This window comes from Patagioenas fasciata, chromosome 1, assembly GCF_037038585.1.
Source record: "Patagioenas fasciata isolate bPatFas1 chromosome 1, bPatFas1.hap1, whole genome shotgun sequence".
Taxonomy (NCBI): Eukaryota; Metazoa; Chordata; class Aves; order Columbiformes; family Columbidae; genus Patagioenas; species Patagioenas fasciata.
Genome location: NC_092520.1, coordinates 3,418,980 through 3,438,858, shown reverse-complemented (window position 1 = coordinate 3,438,858; position 19,879 = coordinate 3,418,980). Strand labels below are relative to the sequence as shown.

Below are 19,879 nucleotides of genomic sequence, written 5' to 3'. Positions count from 1 at the left end.
TCACCCCTTGTCCTATCACAACAGGCCCTGCTCAAAAGTCTGTTCCCATCTTTCTTCTCAAGCCCGTTAAGTCCAGAAAGGCCACACTAAGGTCTCCCTGGAGCTTCTCTTCTCCAGCTGAACACCCCAGCTCTCTCAGCCTGTCCTCCCAGCAGAGCTGTTCCAACCTCGCATCATTCCTGGGGCTCCTCTGGCCCCTCTCCAGCAGGTCCATGTGTGTCCTGTGCTGAGGACCCAGAGCTGGACCAGCACTGCAGGGGTTCTCACCAGCACAGAGGGTCAGAAGGACAAACTCAAGGCCTGGTGCCTACAGACACTCATGGTTTAGTTGGACCAGTGTCAGACACTTCTTAGAGCTCTTGTCAGAACAAGGCTGGAGTTTTCAGGCTCCAAGCCTCATCCGTCATCTGCACGAAGCACAGCTGCTTGAAACGGAAACTGGCTGAAACAGAAGGTTTGTCCTTGTCACTCTGGAGCATGAGGAGTTTGTGAGCCGAGCTTGGCAAAGCCACTTATCTGCTCTCATATGGAAAACATGCTGTTTTCCTGCTTGCCAGCCATGATAAGCACCCTGTTCCAGCCCCTCTACCACATGCAATGACACCTTGTTCCCAAGGGAACCCATTGCTTGCATACCTCACACAAGACCCAGCCAAGATGTGGCCTTATCCCTCTGTGTTTGCTTTCCAAGACCTCCCATTACAAATCATAGAATAGTTTGGGTTGGGAGGGACCTTCAAAGCTCCCACAGTGCCACCCCTGCCATGAGCAGGGACATCTTCACCAGCTCAGGTTGCTCAGAGCCCCGTCCAGCCTGGCCTGGGATGTCTCCAGGGATGGTTCATCCACCACCTCTCTGGCCAACCTGGGCCAGGCTCTCACCACTCCTAGTGTAAAACATTTCTTCCTTATATCTAATCTAAATCTCCACTCCTTCAGTTTAAAACCATTACCTCTTGTCCTGTTGTAACAAACCCTGCTCAAAAGTCTGTCCGCATCTTTCTTATCAGCCCCTTTTAAGTCCGAAAGGGCGCACTAAGTCTCCCCAGAGCTTCTCTTCTCCAGCTGAACACCCCAGCTCTCTCAGCCTGTCCTCCCAGCAGAGCTGTTCCAGCCTCAGATCATTTCTGTGGCTCCTCTGGCCCCTCTCCAGCAAGTTTATATCTTACAGAGACATAGGGTTGGTGGCCTCACAGTCACAGGCCCTGGTTGTTGTGGGTGATTTTAACTTCCCTGATGTTTGCTGGAAGGACCATTCAGCCAGCCAGCCACAGTCCAGGAGGTTCCTCCAGTGCATTGATGATAACTTCCTCATGCAGATGGTGGAGGAGCCGACCAGGAGAGGTGCACTGCTGGATCTCATCCTTATTAACAAAGAGGGTCTGGTCGAAGCAGTAAAGGTTGAGGGCTGTCTGGGTTGCAGTGACCACGAGATGGTGGAGTTCAGCATCTTGTGTAGCAGGAACAGGATAGCAAGTAGAATTGCAACCCTGGACTTTGGCAGGGCTAACTTCGGCCTTTTCAAGCAATTGCTAGGGGAAATCCCATGGGCAAGACTGCTTGAAGGAAAAGGGGCCCAAGAGAGCTGGATTGCATTCAGAGATTGCTTCTTCCATGCTCAGGATCAGAGCATCCCCACACGTAGGAAGTCGAGGAAGGGAGCCAGAAGGCCTGCGTGGTTGAATAGGGATCTGTTGGGTACGCTCAAGCAGAAGAGGAGAGTTTACAGGTCATGGAAGCAGGGACTGGCTACTTGGGAGGAATATAAGGCTGCTGTTAGAGGATGTAGGAAGGCAGCTAGGGTAGCCAAGGCATCCTTAGAATTACAGCTGGAGAGAGGGGTCAAGGACAGCAAAAAGTTTTATCTGCTATGTATTTAAAAAAGTTAATATTAGAGGCAATGTAGGCCCACTGATGAATGGGGTGGGTGCCCTGGTGGCAGAAGACACAGAGAAGGCAGAATTGCTGAATGCCTTCTTTGTCTCTGTCTACTCTGCTGGAGGCTGTCCTGAGGAGCCCTGTATCCCTGAGACCCTGGATGAAGCCAGGTCAATGGAGGAGTTTGCTTTAGTCAATGAGGACTGGGTTAGGGAGCAATTAAATAGTCTGGACATCCATAAATCCATGGGTCCAGATGGGATGCATCCATGGGTGCTGAGGGAGCTGGCTGAAGTCATTGCTGGACCGCTCTCCATCATCTTTGCCAAGTCTTGGGAAACGGGAGAGATGCCCAAGGATTGGAGGAAAGCAAATGTCACTCCAGTCTTCAAAAAGAGCAAGGAGGAGGACCCAGATAATTATAGACCGGTCAGCCTCACCTCTGTCCCTGGGAAAGTAATGGAACAGCTTATCCTTGGTGTCATCTCAAGGCACATCAGGGATAAGAGGGTCATTAGGGGCAGTCAGCATGGCTTTACCAAGGGGAAGTCGTGCTTGACCAACCTCATAGCCTTTTATGAGAATGTAACAAGGTGGATGGATGATGGCAGAGGGGTGGATGTGGTCTACCTTGACTTCAGTAAAGCCTTTGACACAGTCCCTCACAGCATCCTCACGGCTAAGTTGAGGAGGTGTGGTCTGGACAATAGAGTAGTGAGGTGGGTTGCAAACTGGCTTAAGGAGAGAAGCCAGAGAGTGGTGGTCAATGGTGCCGAATCTAGTTGGAGGCCAGTATCTAGTGGAGTGCCTCAGGGGTCAGTACTGGGGCCAATATTATTCAATATATTCATTAACAATTTAGATGAGGGAATAGAGTGACTGCCAGCAAGTTTGCTGATGACACTAAGCTGGGAGGAGTGGCTGACACACCAGAGGCTGTGCTGCCATCAGAGACCTGGACAGGCTGGAGAGTTGGGTGGGGAATAACCTGATGAAATTTAACAAGGGCAAGTGTAGAGTCCTGCATCTGGGCAGGAACAACCCCAGGTTCCAGTATAGGTTGGAAAATTACATATTAGAGAGCAGTGTAGGGGGTCCTGGTGGACAACAGGATGCCCATGAGCCAGCACTGGGCCCTTGTGGCCAGGAAGGCCAATGGCATCCTCAGGTGTGCTACAAGGGGGGTGGTCAGTAGATCAAGAGAGGTTCTCCTTCCCCTCTACTCCGCCCTGGTGAGACCCCATCTGGAATATTGTGTCCAGTTCTGGGCCCCTCAGTACCAGAAGGACAGGGAACTGCTGGAGAGAGTCCAGCATAGGGCAACAAAGATGATTAAGGGAGTGGAGCATCTCCCGTGTGAGGAAAGGCTGAGGGAGCTGGGTCTCTCTAGTTTGGAGAAGAGGAGTCTGAGGGGTGACCTTATTAATGTTTATAAATATATAAAGGGTGAGTGCCACAAGGATGGAGCCAGGTTCTTTTCAGTGGCAAACAATGATAGGACAAGGGGTAATGGGTTCAAACTGGAACACAAGAGGTTCCACTGAAATTTGAGAAGAAACTTCTTGTCAGTGAGGGTGGCAGAGCCTGGCCCAGGCTGCCCAGGGAGGTTGTGGAGTCTCCTTCCCTGGAGACATTCAAAGCCCACCTGGACATGTTCCTGTGCGACCTCACCTAGGTGTTCCTGCTCCAGCAGGGGGATTGGACTGGATGATCTTTTGAGGTCTCTTCCAATCCCAAACATACTGTGATATTGTGATACCCACCCTGCTCACCCACATCACTTCCACAAGTAGTTTTGTAACAAGATAAGGGATGTGCAGGGAACTGGCTCACCTGCACATCCCACCCATGATAAGGAAAAAGGGGAATATCTGAGCAGCACTGGAGAATCAGTGATAATCCAATGCTCATAACAGGGATTTACAGGTCTGAGAGTCAGCCCGGGATTCATATATTTGTGCTTTTCCCCCAGCAATCTGACCCATGCAGGCTGCCACTGCCTTCCACAGGTTGTCCCACAACAGAAGGTGAGCTTGTCTTCCTCTACTCAGGTCAAGCCAGGGCAAGCAAGGACTGCCAGGCGTCAGACAGGTTTGTGTCCTTATCTGCAAGTGGTGCAGGTTTTAGATCTGTTAATGCATAAACTCAGCCCTGAGTCTGACCTGCCAGCAGCAAAGGCAGAGACTTCATTGCTTCCTAAATTTAATGTGGAAGCAGCAATTTTTGAAGTGCTGTCATCACTTATTTCTAGTCTCAAGCAAAACTGAAGGAGGTTGACCCCTCACTACTAGTTTTGTTGCACCTTCCACCTCAACAAGCAACCCCTGAGCTGCTGGGCTGCCTTATCAGGTTGACCTAAGGAATTGCTGTAGGTGTCATTTGACAACACCACATATGCAACTCTGTTCTGAAAGTCCAACAGGTTTTTCCTCTTGCCTTCAAGGTTTTCTCCAGTCCCACACAGCCCTCACATCCTCAAAGGCTCAGTCTGCTGCATCCCAGCCAGGTGATCACAGTGCTGGGACTGAAGCTGGACCTTCACCCCTCTGCACTAACACGCCTGTTCCCAGCTGCTGTCTGAGACCAAACCTGTTTCACTGGGAGCAAAGGTCCATCCATCTGCTCTAGTAATAACAGATTTATTTAACAGATCTAATTGTGCCTACAGAGCAACAGAGCAGCACGATGACGTTAAAAACTAGTTAATATTTGAGTGTCAGATATGTCCGAAGAACAGTATTGCTGATTTTATTTGTACCAACAGGATGAATAAGTAGCACATTCCAGTGTAGAGAAATGGGACTGCAGAGACACCACTGCTCAGCACCAGGAGCCAAACAACAGAATGAAAATACATCTAAGTGGGTGCTCAGCCTACTTGCAAAGCTGAACAGCTCTGTGACCACAGGAGTTTGCAGAAAGCAGAAAGTTAGAGCTCATCCTGCAGGATTCAATCTGCAGTAGTCAGCATATAAACTTGCAAAACAATAGAACAATTGCAATTAGCTGCATCACACCCAGCAGTGCTGTAGAATAAATTATCTCACTTTCCCAGTAATTCATGCCAGGACCTGAAGACCCCTCCAGGTTCTCAGTATTGCCACCACGCTACACACATAGGAAACAAAAGCCTCTGTTTCCATTCTGTAAGTCATCTATACCAATAAACCAAGGAGAAGCTTCACCAGGAAGCCAGCCAAGCCACAAAAGTGCAAGACAAGCGCCGCAAAAAGAGTCGCTGTCTTGCAACAGACCGTGCTCTGGCACGCTGCTGACTCTCCCATCTTGGCAGGAGACCAAGAAAGTCTCATAGCACACATCTGAAACGCTCACTGCTCAACAAAGGTGAGCCAAAGGTCTGCAGTCCTCGCTATCTGAAGTGCTATTGCCTATGGAGATAAGCGGTGGCTGCGTTAACACGGTCCGGTCCTGGCTTTTTTAACTAAAAGACCTTTAGATTGTGGCACTCCCCACATGACATCTCATATGGAGCAGTGGGGCTGAGTCCAGCCAAGTGCACAGCACCATAGAATGTCCTGAGTTGGAAGGGACACACAAGGATTGAGTCCAACTTGATGGACGTTCGCGCCTGCAAGAGCTTGGACTTTACCTGGCTGTTCAGCAGCAGGATTTAGCTTGCTGGAAGCTTCCTCAGCTGCTTCAGGTACAGCTTAGCTTAAAGCACTATTTGTAAGGCCAGCCACTAAGCAGCAGACAAACTTAAGCTCCCCGTGCCCTAAAATAACTTGTTACTGTCAGAGCAACTGCATGAAGCCCTGGTGAATGTGAACAAGCTCTGCTGTTGCAGAGGAATTGATCTGGATTGAGGCTGGTTCCCAAATCCACCTGGTATTACAAAACATGACCTGGGTGTCTCCACATACAGGTACAATAGTCCTGCTGGTGTTTCAGGATAGGAAGCACTGCTGACTCAGGTGGAGACCAAGCCTAATCACAATCAATATGTGCAGAGCCACCTTCTTGTGCAGCTACTTGATAAAAGAAACCAGCAGGAAGAGCTGTGGAAAGATGCAGCAGATCCAGCTGAAAGTTCTAGCATACAGATTTGTCAGAGGTCGATACTGGTGGCATTTCTGTCTGATCAGATCCAGATTGCAGCCACAAGACTGGTGAACGCACACCATCTTGGCACAAGGAAGCCCTGGCTTTGAGACCTGCAACCACAGAGAAATCTCCGCTTCTGAAATATTTGGTGCTGAAGTTGTTACCCCCTGGGAACTGGCTCCCTAATTCCTGGGGAGATGGCCTTAGGATTTTGGAAAAAATAATCTGCTGTACCACTTCCTATTTGTTTCCTTGGATAGGAGTAAAATCTGAGCTAATAGTTCTAATGCAAGCGTTACCTGTGCTGGTAACAGTTCTACAGGCAGAGCTTGCAAAAGCTGAGTTTAGTATGACAAGTGTCTCAGTAAGATTGTCATTGCTGTGACCATGGCACAGGGTGAGGTAGAACAGATGACCGCCCCAACAAACCATAAGCTGGGGAGACAAACCAAGCCTTGCTAAGCCATTACACAGGCAGTTCAGGACTCAGACAAGGGGGATTTTGCAGACAGAAGTGATTCCCCTCTAGCCCAGTCTCCCTCTTGCCTGAAGACAGGTGAATAAGTTTATCAAAGGAGTTCCTGTGCTTTCCATAAATTTAAGCCCAAGACATTCTGGTGGTTGGTGCCACTCCTTACAAGTGATAATATTCATGGTTCATCCTCTAAGATCAGCCTGATAACTGCAAACAACCACCTCTAGTACCTCACAGCCCCACAATCCCCATAGCAACTTTTAAGCAGCAGGCAGCCAGCTGGCTGTTCCCCCATAGCAGGTGCAGGAGTTACGCTACAGTTGTCAACCCTCATATGATGTTCTCTGCATACCATTTACCATACCATTGCATACCATTGAGGGTGGTGAGAGCCTGGCCCAGGTTGCCCAGAGAGGTGGTGGATGACATCCCTGGCCAGGTTGGATGGTCCTCTGAGCTTGAACTGGATGAGCTTAGAAGGTGCCTTCTAACCCAAACTATCCTATGATTTTATGATTTACTGATGGGCTCTGTAAACCTTGCACAACGCTACCCCTTTAATGGCAACAGAATTACAGTTACAAGGGGTTCTCACAAATGGATCATGTGAAATACTAAGTAATTACCTAAAAAAGCAGAAGTTTGGTTTATCTATTCAATCTCATATCTAAACCTACTTGAACAACCCAGCTGTTTGACAAACTTACAATATATATAGAGTGGATCTGACCCACATGGCTGGTACAGAGCATGTTCCCACAAAGATGAGGGCTAAATACACCAAAGGAGAGATGAAATGAGGGGACCGGCTGTTACTGGTGACCTTCTTGAATTATGCCCCCAGTAGAAACCAGCACCGTTTTGCCTTCAGCAATATCAAGAGGGCAGGGTTTGTTGCAGTACTGAGGACTTGGCACCAGAGGACAACCCAATTTAGACCCTTCAACACTAAATCATGCTCTGTTCTCCATTTTCAGAGACCTGGGCTGACCGGCCACTTGCAGCCTGTGCAGTTGCAGTGTATTTTTCCATGTACACCTACATTTGCCAAGAGTTACCTGTTAATAGCAGCAAGAATATGGCAAGGGTGTTCACCAGCAGTTTGTTCAGGCAGCCTGAGAGCTCAAGTGACTTTCCAAAGGAGGAATACAGTCTACACCAGCTTGGTTTCCTACTGGCATTTGATTCCCTACTGCCTTTTGAGACTTGACTACCTTAGGACAGGGTGGTTCATCAAAAGCCATTGCAAGGTCCCTCTCTTTTGCTCAGGCTGAGTAAGATGTGCCAGTGCCTTTACATAATAGTCCCTTCAGCCGTGTGTCCTTCCAAAGAGGATCAAGTTCCCTCCCAGCTGAATGCGGCCCCTGCTCCTTTCCAAGTCCTTCAGCTAATTCTGCAGTCCCCAGAGCCGACTGACAGCCTTGTCCTTGGTCTGCAACTCACCTGAACTAGCAGGGAAAACATAAGCAGAAGGGGAATGAGTTACAAGATGGAGAATTGGAGTTATTCCTGCTGCTGGAAACTCCCTTTCCCCAAAGCTGCTGGACTTGGAAGCTTGTTTCCTTGCTCCCTGTGAAGTGGTAGAGTTTCTGGTGCATAGGTTTGCCAGATATTCTTACCCATTACGGTTCTGCCCTAGGGTATAACTGGAAAACAGACGAAAACTGAGCCAGATTTACAAGGGGGGAACAAGGTCAGGGCTTGGCACAACACAGGATTGTTGCAGAACAGAAATCGGGGAGATATAGCCTTATTGCTGCAGGGCTGATTGCCTCAAGAATTCTGGTGATAAAACCATCAGAAGCAGCATCTTCTACAAATCACGATACCACCACTGATGATGCATTTCAGACTTTATAGCCACAGTTGCTCCAAGCAGTAGTATGGCAATGGTAAGTAAGCCATGTCCTGCTTACAATTCAATGTCATGGATAGACTAGTGTAGGTCCAACATCAACTCCATGAGGGTTATTACAAGCCGGTCTAAAACAGTTAAGACTCAATGCATAGAGTTAAACTGTTACTTACTCTTATTGGAAAATAATCCCTGAAGTACCTCCATATAGCCCAGTTTCTCACCCATTGGGATCTTCTTCCTCCTGAAGAGACAAAAATAATGCTTTTAAAGCTCTTTTGGCATGGGTGCCTACCAAGAATCCTATACGACTCCAGATAATTTTTCTAGCTAGACAGCAACTTATGAATTTCGTTCCACTAAGGAAGTGGGACACCTGCATCTTGCACTAAAATCAGGTGAAACCATCTATACTCAGGATTTTAGGATACTTCAAGCTAATTAAGGCCTAACAAAAAATTTTGAGTAGGACCTGTTGTAGTTGGGCAATGAACAATTCCAGCTAGAAACAGCTCAATGTTAACCTCAGATTCATCTTTTGGGGAAGAAAGCCTAAGTTCCTGCATGATTTCAGCGGTCTTAAAGCAATGGAGGGTGGTCAGTGACTCAGTCAAGTCCCACTAAGCAGGGAACCCACCTATTATAAGAAAGTGCTTTGTCCAAATATGAGGACAGGGACACTTAACCAGCAAAGATCTATGCTGCAATATTTACCTTTCTTTGGTGTATTCCAGTCAAATACCAGCCAGGCTAAATATAGAGCGGCAATGGCCCAGCAATCTGTGCACAGTATGTACATGAGGATTAAAGTGCAAGCAACACCTGGATGGGTCCAAAAAGAGAAGAAAACAAGGTTGCATCAGGTTTTAGTCTACGTTTACACTTGCATTAAGAGTCCCTTGCCTTTTGACCCTTCTATACTGAAGTCTTAATCTCAATCTGATGTCAATCTTCAATGCAAACAGATTTAGCTAAAAAAAATAAATGCATGTAGGACTGAGGCAGCTTCCTCTAAAGCTTTGAAGTATCTCAACCCACCCCTTTATGGTTTCTCCAGGTATCTCTTCTATAAGATCTCCAGGTGCGGCATCTGCTTCACCAAGCAAGATCAAGACTCCACCAGCATCGACATTTCATGGCCTACACCAATGGAGTTTCTTCCACAACTACATAAACCTTCCACACATTACACCAGCTTTACACCAGTCGCCCCACCATGGTGCCAGAGATCCCACCCACAAATGCTATTGCCATTTCAGCACAAACTAAACTGGGAAGGAACAATGAGACTTGATTGACTGCAATCATCACCTTTCTCCAGTTTATTTATCAACAACACTATGGAGCAGAGCAGCCTGAAGCTTAACAAAACAAAAGTAACCAGAGACAAGCAGTTTTGCTGGTCTAACACAAACTTCTTGCCCATCTCTGGTATCTCTTGAGTGGTGACCAAGCCAAAAGTAAGGCACTCCTGTTTGCAATCAGTTGCATCAGCTATCGGTTGTTTCTAAGAAATTTCTTAGATATTTATTATTTCTGGACATGCCCACGAATGAGTCAGGTGAGAGATTTCCAGTTGCTTCCATCTTATTTGCATGGTACACATAGACATGAGCTAATCAGCAGGTCTTTCTATAGCTCCTATGGTTTTTCTAGAGCCAGGTAAAGCCATTTATTATCAAAATACCAAATGACAAGATTGTGTTCTATTATACAATATGCACACACCCCAGGGACTGTCCTGCTGCAGTACACATCCAGTAATTAATGCTTACATAAGAGTTAACATTTTTGCATTACAATTCTTTCAGAATTAAGGCAAACAAGCTTTGCTTTAGGCCAAAAGGTGTTACTCACCCATGATGAGGAAAGTGAGAACCCATTGCAGCACAGAGATGATCTGGAGTTGTTTCTCTACTTTGGATTTAGATAGCCAGAACAAATCCTGGAGAGAAGAAAGAATGTTCGACCCTGTGCCTAAGAAAAAAAGAGAGGAATAAATTTACATTTACATATTTTACTTTGAGATAGGAGGTTTAAAAAAAATTGATGTTCATATAGTTTACTTTTAGAACAAGACTTAAAGAATAATATTTCCCATGGAGTTTAAGCATCCCAGAAGGCAAAAGATTGTCATCTGCAAACATCCAGCTGTTTTGGGGATGCTGGAAGGGATTAATGGGCAACAGCAGCTCCCACCTGAGCAAGACGTTATTGCCTTGACCATCACACATGGTCCTACCGCCCACTTCAAACTTCCAGTTCCTGGAAGTGGTGGTAGATAACAGGGAAATCCATGACTTCACCAGAAGATAAAGATCAGCTGTCCCAAACCACAGGCAAAGCACACACGGGGCTGTGGTCTGAACTCTTGCTCATCCAGCCTTCACCAAGTCTGTTGCACAACTCCTACACGTGTGTTCAACGAAAGCTCTATGGTCCAGCCTTACACAGCAGAGCTCAAGGGCTGGTTGAGCAACACCTCAATTCATGACCCCAGGGATCCACAGCTACAAGGGTAAGGAAAACGATCATAAAAACTGCATCTGAGGAAGGAAGGAGTTGAAAGCCACTCTTAGAAGCTTAAGCTATTCAAGTGGGGAGAGAACAAGTAAAACACCAAAGTGACTTCATTTCTACATGAGGAGCCTCCTACTGCAGCATTTGCTGAAACACTCAGCCACCTCAAGAAAGTAGCACTTGTAAATGAGTTTTCCTTCCCTTCTCTTCATTACTTTATTTCACAAGCACCATAATAACTGGTTAAAATGCAAATCGAGCTGCTGGCCTACAAACAAACCAGGAGGTGTGTTTACATATTTCCTTCTCTGTTTAAGGATCAGCCTGTTATTATAAGGGACGCGATACTGCTAAGCAGCCATTATATTGAATGGGTTCAGTCCTTGCTGTTGCTGGCAAGACAGGACTTTGCTAATGGTGATATCATGGCAAGTGCTCACGCTTAGTCAAATTGAAGTTTGATGGAGAAGAGTCTCTTCTATAGAGACAGAGGAGGTGCCATAGTTCTAGTAATTTCTACAAAGCAGGTTTCACTAATGCATCTTTTAAATACGTGAACTATATTTAACAGTCTTTGCTGTCGCCTAACCTAGAATCATAGAACAGTTTGGGTTGGAAGGGACGTTCCCAGCTCCCCCAGTGCCACCCCTGCCATGAACAGGGACATCTTCACCAGCTCTGGTTGCTCAGAGCCCCATCCAGCCTGGTCTGGGATGTCTCCAGGGATGGTTCATCCACCACCTCTCTGCCCAACCTGGGCCAGGCTCTCATTGCTCTCACCACTCTCAGTGTAAAACATTTCTTCCTTATATCTAACCTAAATCTCCCCTCTTTTAGCTTAAAACCATTACCTCTTGTCCTATTGCAACAGGCTTTCCCCATAGTCTAAGCAATACAATTAATGCACAGTAGCTGTACTCATAGAGCTGCTGTATTAATTTTGCAGTTTCTTTGCTTCTCCTCTTACGTAGCATTTAATGTTAAGACTTAGCACGGTACCCAGGACTGACAGCTACATGTGTTCCTGAGCATTTCTGATTGTAAAGAACATCAGCCAAGAGCCACACCAGGCCCTGTAGCCTAAATCTATAGCTAGCCCACATCCTGAGCTTTCCTTAGTCCATGTCCAATGAACAATCCTTGCAAGGGGTTAGGCATTAACTACTCCAAGTAGACCAAGTCTCAGTCAAGGATGGATCAAGACACAGCAACTGCCAGCAGACTGAAACCTACAGTACTAATCCAGTCTGAAGCAGCAGCTCAAGTTGAAGGCAAGTCTTTGCATGATAACATAATATTTGCTAAATTCACTCTTAGCATTGCAAGTGTAACTCCAGTTTCTAAGAGGAGACAGGGCAACATGTGGACGAGTGAAGCCACCAACACACACTGATTCACAACGCTAGGAAGACTCAGGAATCCTGTGCAGCAGCTCCTCACATTTGACAGTAAATACCCAAATTTGGGTAAAGTGATAAATTACACCCTGTTTTTTTACCAGGTCAGAGTCATCTGTCCAAGGGTAAGAGAAATCTGTCATTGCTGCTGAGGGACCACAACGCTGGGGCAGCTGCTGCTCCAGCTCCACAAACTTGCTGTCCCAAAAACCTGCTTTACAAAATCGCACATGGACAAACCTCATGTGGCCTGAGGACTGCTAGATACTAGTTTAAAGGGAGCTTTAGCAATAGAGATATCGTCAGTGACACCGCTATAACCTCAAAATAAGTCAAGAGTCTTAGAGATTATTTGTGATCCACAATAAAAGCCCAGCCTTGTGTAACTGATCCTTCCAGCATTTGTAGTAACACTACCAAAGCATCTTTGGATTGATTAATCCAACACTCCCGCCTTGGATCAGATAAATCCCCATCCTCTTCCCCCAAAGAGGACAACTGTTGTTCCTTCCAGATGAGAATTTGTACTTCAGCATTTTCTAGATGCTTTAACAAATTGCAGGGATTACTAGCCCTGTAAATAGACCAGTATTAGGTGGCGTAAGTCAACCTGTCAATTTGTTTCCCGAACTGCATTAAGACAGAGGGAAGGCACGAGTTCAGCAGGCAGCTGAGCATCTGCCCTTGGACAAGTGGTGTCCTGGGTCAGTTATTTGCTGAAAGCAAAAACATCCTTCACAGAGATCAAGGCTTCCAACACCAGCAAAGCCAATAGTTACCATGGAATGTATAATATTAATGTTTAATTCACAGTTAAGGATATAGAAGTCCAGTGGAAATGAAAAGGACTGTGAGAATGGGCAGAGGTGTCACCTTTGCACCAACAACCTGCACACTCCAGATGGACCCAGTGCGTCAACTGCAGGTTGAGTAATTATAGATTGTTAGTGCTGACACAGCCATTTCCAGCCAGTCTTGAGCTTGTTGTCCATAGTGCCAGACTTCACACCTCGTATACTCAACCCTCCATACAAGCCTTGCTTCTTTTCTCCTTCAACTGTAGTAGCCAGGGGGGATTTGGGGGAATCCATGTTCTGGAGAACCAGGCTGGTTGCTGGTGACACAAGAGCTTTAACAAGCCAACAGAAACGTGGCTTTATTTTGGGGTCTTTGCCACAGCAGAATAACTGAACACTGATACTTGGATTCAGTTCTTTGAAGAAAACCCTTCCTTTCCAGGACTCACTTGTGGGCCCACACCAAACATCATTCACATATTAAAAACCCAAAGGAGAATTAAGCACAGGAAAGGCAGTATTTCTAATTTTCACGGAATACTTAGCCTAATAATTGAGTTTAATAAGGCTTATCAGACATACCTATGATAAATTTTAAGGCAAATAATGCTGTATATCTCAGTATTTGGTACCGTTTTGTATCAGTCTTTTCCTAAGGAAATATTTTTAATGTTGCAAGAACACAAATCTCCATCTTCTACTGCTGAAGACAGTTGTTGTGTGCTGGCCATCCAACACAGCTCCTGGAGAGTTTTCATAGAATGCCCTGAGCTGGAAGGGACCCACAAGGATCATGGAGTCCAACTCCTGTCCCTGCACAGGACAACCCCACAGTTCACACCGTGTGTCTGGGGACATTGTCCAGTCTCTTCTTGAACACTGTCAGGCTTGGGGCCGTGACACCTCCCTGGGGAGCCTGTTCCAGTGTCCAGCACCCTCTGGGTGAAGAACCTTTTCCTAATGTCTAGCCTAAACCGTCCAGTTGCTCTGTTTTCCAGGGCACCTGTCCCAGGACTAGACAGCCTGGCTGTTTGGGATCACACCCTTAGCAACACATGCCTACACAGCAGAGATCTTTAATAGCTTTCCTGATCTCAGATGAGATCCGGAGTCCTCCAGACTCTCACTGCAGCCCACGCCCTGGAGCACTGGCGGGATCCTGCCTGCACCAAGCCATGCACAGCTCAAGGATGCTACTTGCCAAGGTGGCCCCAAGTGACTTCTCCAGGACACCTCACTGCTATTGAGTGATAAGAGCCATCCGCAGCCTTCCAAAGAAGCCCAATGACATTTGACATCTGTTCCCCAAATAGTGATGGAGTTACTAAATTCTAGCAGCCATCAGAGTCAAGCACAAGAGATGCTACCAAGGAGTCGATGAAGGGTTTGACCAAGCAGACTCATGTCTGCAACACAGACTCAGCCATGGACAGCATCTGATATGCTTCCAGCACAGTTTATTTCAGATAAAATGTGCAAAAATCATGATATACCTTTACCCAAAGGTCCCAGGAGAAGAAGTAAACAGAACTTGACACTTGGGCACCAGGAAACCCAATTCACAACACTTAATTAAGGAATAGTCAGATAAATTAGCTGAGAGGAAGTACAAGTGCTACAGATAGTTAAAAATATACTGAAAGCTTCTTAAAGACAAGCTTCATCTGCTACCTTTTCAAGACAATTAGCATGTTAATTCTGGGTCAAGAATTATGCTGCAACACACAGATAATTTAGAGGGAAACCAAATTAGACGTAGTGTAGCTGTGCCCCTCCAAAGCATAAGGTGTGAATGGACATTTTGAGCTATGCATTTGGCAGAAAAGCTGACATCGGAGGCGTATAAAAGCCAGAATAGATAAACAGACCAATTCTAGGGTACTTGTGAGGACTCAGCCTCCCATGCAAGAGCAGGAGTCTGCACGGGAAGCTGCTACATCAGATGTGACGTCTGTAAAACCTCTTAAGCAACACAAGTTGTTCCATCTTAAGTTCACTCAGATGCCCCAGCTGCAGCACACAAGCTCTCTCCGCTTCCAGTTTTGCTGTTTGTGTTGTTAGATAGTCAATTACTTGTTAGAGAATAACGAATTACCAGCATGAAGTATAGTTCTCCTGCCCTGCACATAGCTGTATAGCAGTTTGCTCATGCCCCAGGGGAGAAATAATACTTAATAATCCCATATTATCTGCGGTAAAGAATGGCTGTGACTGGAGGTCAATGACATAGTTAATGGGGAGACATTTATTTCAACCTCTTTAAAAAGGAGCTGGGATTCTGCATAGCAAATAAACAAATTTGTTATGACATTTATCTCGTGGTAGATCTGCATTTACTCGCAACACTGAACTTGGCCTTCGGTCTCGACGCTTGCAGCTGTGTGTTGGTCAGAGTAAAGTAACACGAGCATAGACCCAGCTGCCCTAAACCAGCCAACAGTTTTAGATGTAAGTCAGCAAGGTCTAATAGCTCTAGACAAGAAAAAGGAAACCATCCTACTACATCTCGTCAGTGTGCACGGGGCAGAGTGCAGGAGCTCTAAAAGAAGGGCTCAGTCATGAGGCCAAACCTCCACCTCCCAGGCAGCTTGGTCAAGAGGAAACACCACAGGACAGCTAGCAGGGATGCTGTGATCCCAAAACAGGACTCAAAAGTCCACCCCCAAGCAGAAGTGAGGTCTGGCAAACCTCAGGTGCAGCACAAGACTAACCCCAAGGTTAAGCTGAGGGAAATTATCTTCCTCACCCCAAACTATTCTACAATTTTGTTCCGCATCGCTAAAGTTTAATATTGCTTTTATAGCATCCTAGAGGCATTTAGGTTGGAAAAGACCCTTAAGATCATTGAGTCCAACTGTTAACCCAACACTATCAAGCCCACCACTAAACCATGTCCCTAAGAACCTCATCTATGCATCTATTCAACCCCTTCAGGGGTGGTGACTCCAGCACTGCCCTGGGCAGCCTGTTCCAATGCCACAGTCCAGCCAAAATAAAGGAGAGAAAGAGCTTCTGCAAGATGAAACAAGATAAGAGCAGATACTTCAAAAGACAGCCCTTAAATGTCCTGACCACACCAGCATCCTTCCTCAGGAGAGCTGAGCACCTCCCTGCTGCTCTGCCAAACACAAGGAGGAGAATACCCGGCCAGCACATGGCCAAAGTGAGTCAGGTCAAGATGAGGAGATGACAAACCCTTCCACCCAAAGCATCTCAAAGCATCCTCCAACCCTAGATATTGGTCCAAGATCTGCTCTGATCTTTGCAACACCGGGTTAGCGTCCAAAACAGAGTTCTCCTGCATACACACAGGGATGGTTAGAGAGGCAGATGTCTGCACCTTTTCTTGTTTTTAATAGGATCAGATTTTCAAACAAATTCAGCCAAACTTACAAGCACTGGGACAAAGTCAGGTGTCAGGCAAACATGAAGGCTGGGGGCTAAAGGACAGTATAAGCCATTCAGACTCTCAGCCCACATAAATCAGCTCTTCACACAGGCAAAATACTTGGAAAAGATAGGGAGAAAAGAAAGTCTAGTGGATTTGTTCTAAATATTCTACATGGGTGGGGGCAGGATGTTATCTAACATGATCAAGCAGCGCCTAAGGTCCCATGCATGAACTGCTACACCACGTCACCTCTGCCCATCTTTGACCTGCAAGGTCCTACATCATCATCCCCAAAGCCCAGCCTGAGTCTGAGCTCCTGGCTTTGGACCAGCAGGCTTTGAAGCTGGTCCTGCATTTTCTTGCCCATGACAGGCTACAGAGCTGGCAAGGGGTTGCGTTGGCGGATGCTGCAGTCACCAAGGCAACATCTCGCACCTCCCCGGGCAGAAGCACGTGAAGAAATGAGTAAGGAAACAACAAATATCACTGCAGGACCCCCATGAGGTGCCTCAGAGGAAAACTGACCTGAGGAGCATTAAGACAGCTTTCCATTGCTAAGCAGGATTATCTAGAGATGAGGCCAATCACTGTCCCTAAACCACACTCCATTTTGAATTATGCACGTGTCCTAGATCCATCATTAACACGTCAATGCCGCCAAGGTGGCCACTGAGGTCTCAGGTCAGCCCTACATATTTTATAGGTCTCCTGAATGATTTATTCTCTGGACTTGGCTTGTGGTTAACTCTCAATTCAACAGTTCACATGCTGTCAATTCAAATGACCTCTCATCTCAAAACATCACTTGGCATCATGCTAGTTGTATAAGCAAGCTAAGATACTTTAAGGACCAGAGCTGAGCTTGGGAAACACATGCAGATTTTTTTCCCCAATCCGTTCACAACTGATCCTGCGGATCCATCCCCAATATTGGCAGGTGCCACATCTTTCTGATGGAGATGAGCACCAGCAGCTCGACATGCAGGACACGGTGGGAAAGCAAGAGCTGAGGGGTTAATTCACCAGGTTCAGGTCCTTTTAGCTCTGCTAACGATTTGCTTAATCAAGGAGCCATTTCAAAGGTCTCTTCAGCCCAAGAGGAATTCAGAGTGTGCTTTTGCAGGGCAGAAAGCCTTTTGCAACACAGACAGAGCAATCACTCCAGGGCCCTCCACAAGGCACGGGGCAAATCACTGTCCAAGCGCATTTTCCTGCAAAACCCCCACTATTTGCAAGCCATGACACTTCTCTAAACAAGCACCCTCGCAGGAGGGTTAGGAGGCTCCACCAAGCAACATATTTAGACTTGCTAAATTTATTCCTGTGAGATACCCAGAGCTGCTTTTACAAGCACACGAGGGAGGCTGCAAACTGAGATTTCCCATATTGTCTCTCCGATATGTTTATAACCTACGTGTTTCAGCCTGCAGCAGGAAGCGCTTGGCATCCGCAGCTCTGCCCACGATGGGTGGCAGCCATGGATACCCAACCTGTTCCTCTCACCAAGGAAGTGACTTACCAGTGCAGAGCATTGCAAAAGCGAACTTGGATGTAGTTCCTAATGTAAAACCTTGCTTTGACACTGAATCTTCAACTCCCCATGATAACACAACAAAAAATAGCAGTGCTCTTTTTATCTTCTCCTCTGTTGATGTAGGTATGGGCGACAACGTATTACAAAATAAGGCTGCAACAGTGAATTTTTACCAGCCACGCCGTGTTGATAAAACTACTACACCTCCCTTCCTGCCATCACAAGGAGAGAAAATAAGTAAAAATAAAATAAACGCTCGTTCCTAAGCAAATGCCACACGCCCACATTTTTCCAGGGTGCAAAGTGGCTTAGATAAACCTGAGCCGTTTGCAACAGCTTCAGAAAACCAGCCCGACCCTCCAAGCTCGCTTAAAAGCAAAACCTGCGCAGGGAGCCACTAAGAAAAACCACAGCCAGCCTCCCCGCCATTGCATTTTGCTCTTTTCCCACCATCCTCCCCCCTCTTAAACAAGCACTGCTCCAGGCAGAAAGAAAAAGGGGGATATTAGAAATTAAGCTGAGCGTTTCTGTGTCGCTTCTGCCCGACCCTGCACCTTGAACCGCCGGGATGCTGCTCCCGCACCGCAGCATCCCCACGGTACCGGGACGCGTCTCTACGTCCCCAGACCCCCCCTTTGGTACCTCGCAGCACCCCGGAATAGGCAGCGATGATGGTCTTCATTGCGGAGGGGGGGTCAGGTCCCGGCCAGGGCCATAGGATGGAAAAAAGGACCCGGCTCCGCAGCCCCGGTGCAGCGAGTAGGGAAGGGATCGGCCGCACATCCCTATATAGACCCGGAGGAGGAGGAGGAAGAGGGCGGGGAGGGGCGGGGCCAGGCAGGACGCCTGGGTCCCTCAGCCCGGGGTGTGGACGGGGAGGGAGCTCTTGGTCTAGGTGATCCAACTTGCTGCATGGGGTGGGGATTTGGGGGATACTGGGCACTGGGGAGGCCAAACCTCGAGTCCTGGGGGCAGTTTGGGGCCGCTCACACCAAGAAAGGTCTTGAGGTGCTGGAGCGAGTTGAGAGAAGGGAACGGAGCTGGGGAAGGGGCTGGAGCACAAGTGTGATGGGAGCGGCTGAGGGAGCTGGGGGGTTCAGCTGGAGAACAGGAGCTGAGGGGAGACCTTCTGATCTCTGAACTGCCTGAAAGGAGCTTGGAGCCAGGGGGGTCGGGCTCTGCTCCCCAGGAACAAGCGCCAGGAGCAGAGGAAACGGCCTCAAGTTGCACCAGGGGAGGTTGAGGTTGGATGTGGGGACCAATTTCTTCCCCAAAGGGCTGTGGGGCATTGGAACACACTGCCCAGGACAGTGCTGGAGTCACCATCCCTGGAGGGTTGGACAGATGGACATGAGGTTCTCAGGGACATGGGACAGTGCCAGGGGTGGTTTAACAGTTGGACTCGATGATCTTGAGGGTCTTTTCCAACCAAAATGATTCTATGATAGTAAGACAAGGCAGGGGGCACCCCCACACCCTCTGCAAGGTGTTTCCCTCCTTGTTCTCCTTCCCCTCAACACAAAGCGGGGAAAAATCCCCCCAAGTCCCCACTAGTGATGGACATTTTAAGGCACTGTGGTCCCTTTCCTGCTCAGATGCTCTCCCACCTCATTCTTGGCTGATTTTAACTTCCTCAGCGGGATCTGGGAGATCCAGATTCCTAAAAGCATCATGACATTAAGAGGAAAAAAGTAGAAAAAATAAAATTTTAGAATTTTTTTTTAACAGAAGCTTTAATGGTTTCTTTAAGTTTCATTTTCACAGAACAGTAGAACCATTTTGGTTGGAAGAGACCCTCATGATTATTGAGCCCAGCCATCAAGATAGCCTGTAGAAACCACTGACCAAACCTCATTTTCTGCTCCTGACAACATGTTTATGGATCTACTCGCAAGAGCCGTAAGAAATGAGGTGACATTTAAGTTTTTATCAAGGTTTTAACATGGCTGCACCTGCAAGACATTTTC

General features: G+C 47.2%; 1 protein-coding gene across 1 annotated transcript in view; it reads right to left on the bottom strand.

Moving 5' to 3' along the window:
- DGAT2 (diacylglycerol O-acyltransferase 2) overlaps positions 1-18,693 on the bottom strand; it is a 28,531-nt gene extending 9,838 nt beyond the window's left edge. Inside the window, exons 1-4 of the mRNA XM_065833646.2 lie at positions 18,555-18,693; positions 10,131-10,250; positions 8,988-9,095; positions 8,447-8,517 (exon numbers count right to left, since the gene is read on the bottom strand). Of these exons, the coding sequence (XP_065689718.1) occupies positions 8,447-8,517; positions 8,988-9,095; positions 10,131-10,250; positions 18,555-18,594 (339 nt within the window). The 5' untranslated portion in view covers positions 18,595-18,693. The remainder of the gene's footprint in view (positions 1-8,446; positions 8,518-8,987; positions 9,096-10,130; positions 10,251-18,554) is intronic.
- Positions 18,694-19,879: the final 1,186 nt, after the last annotated feature.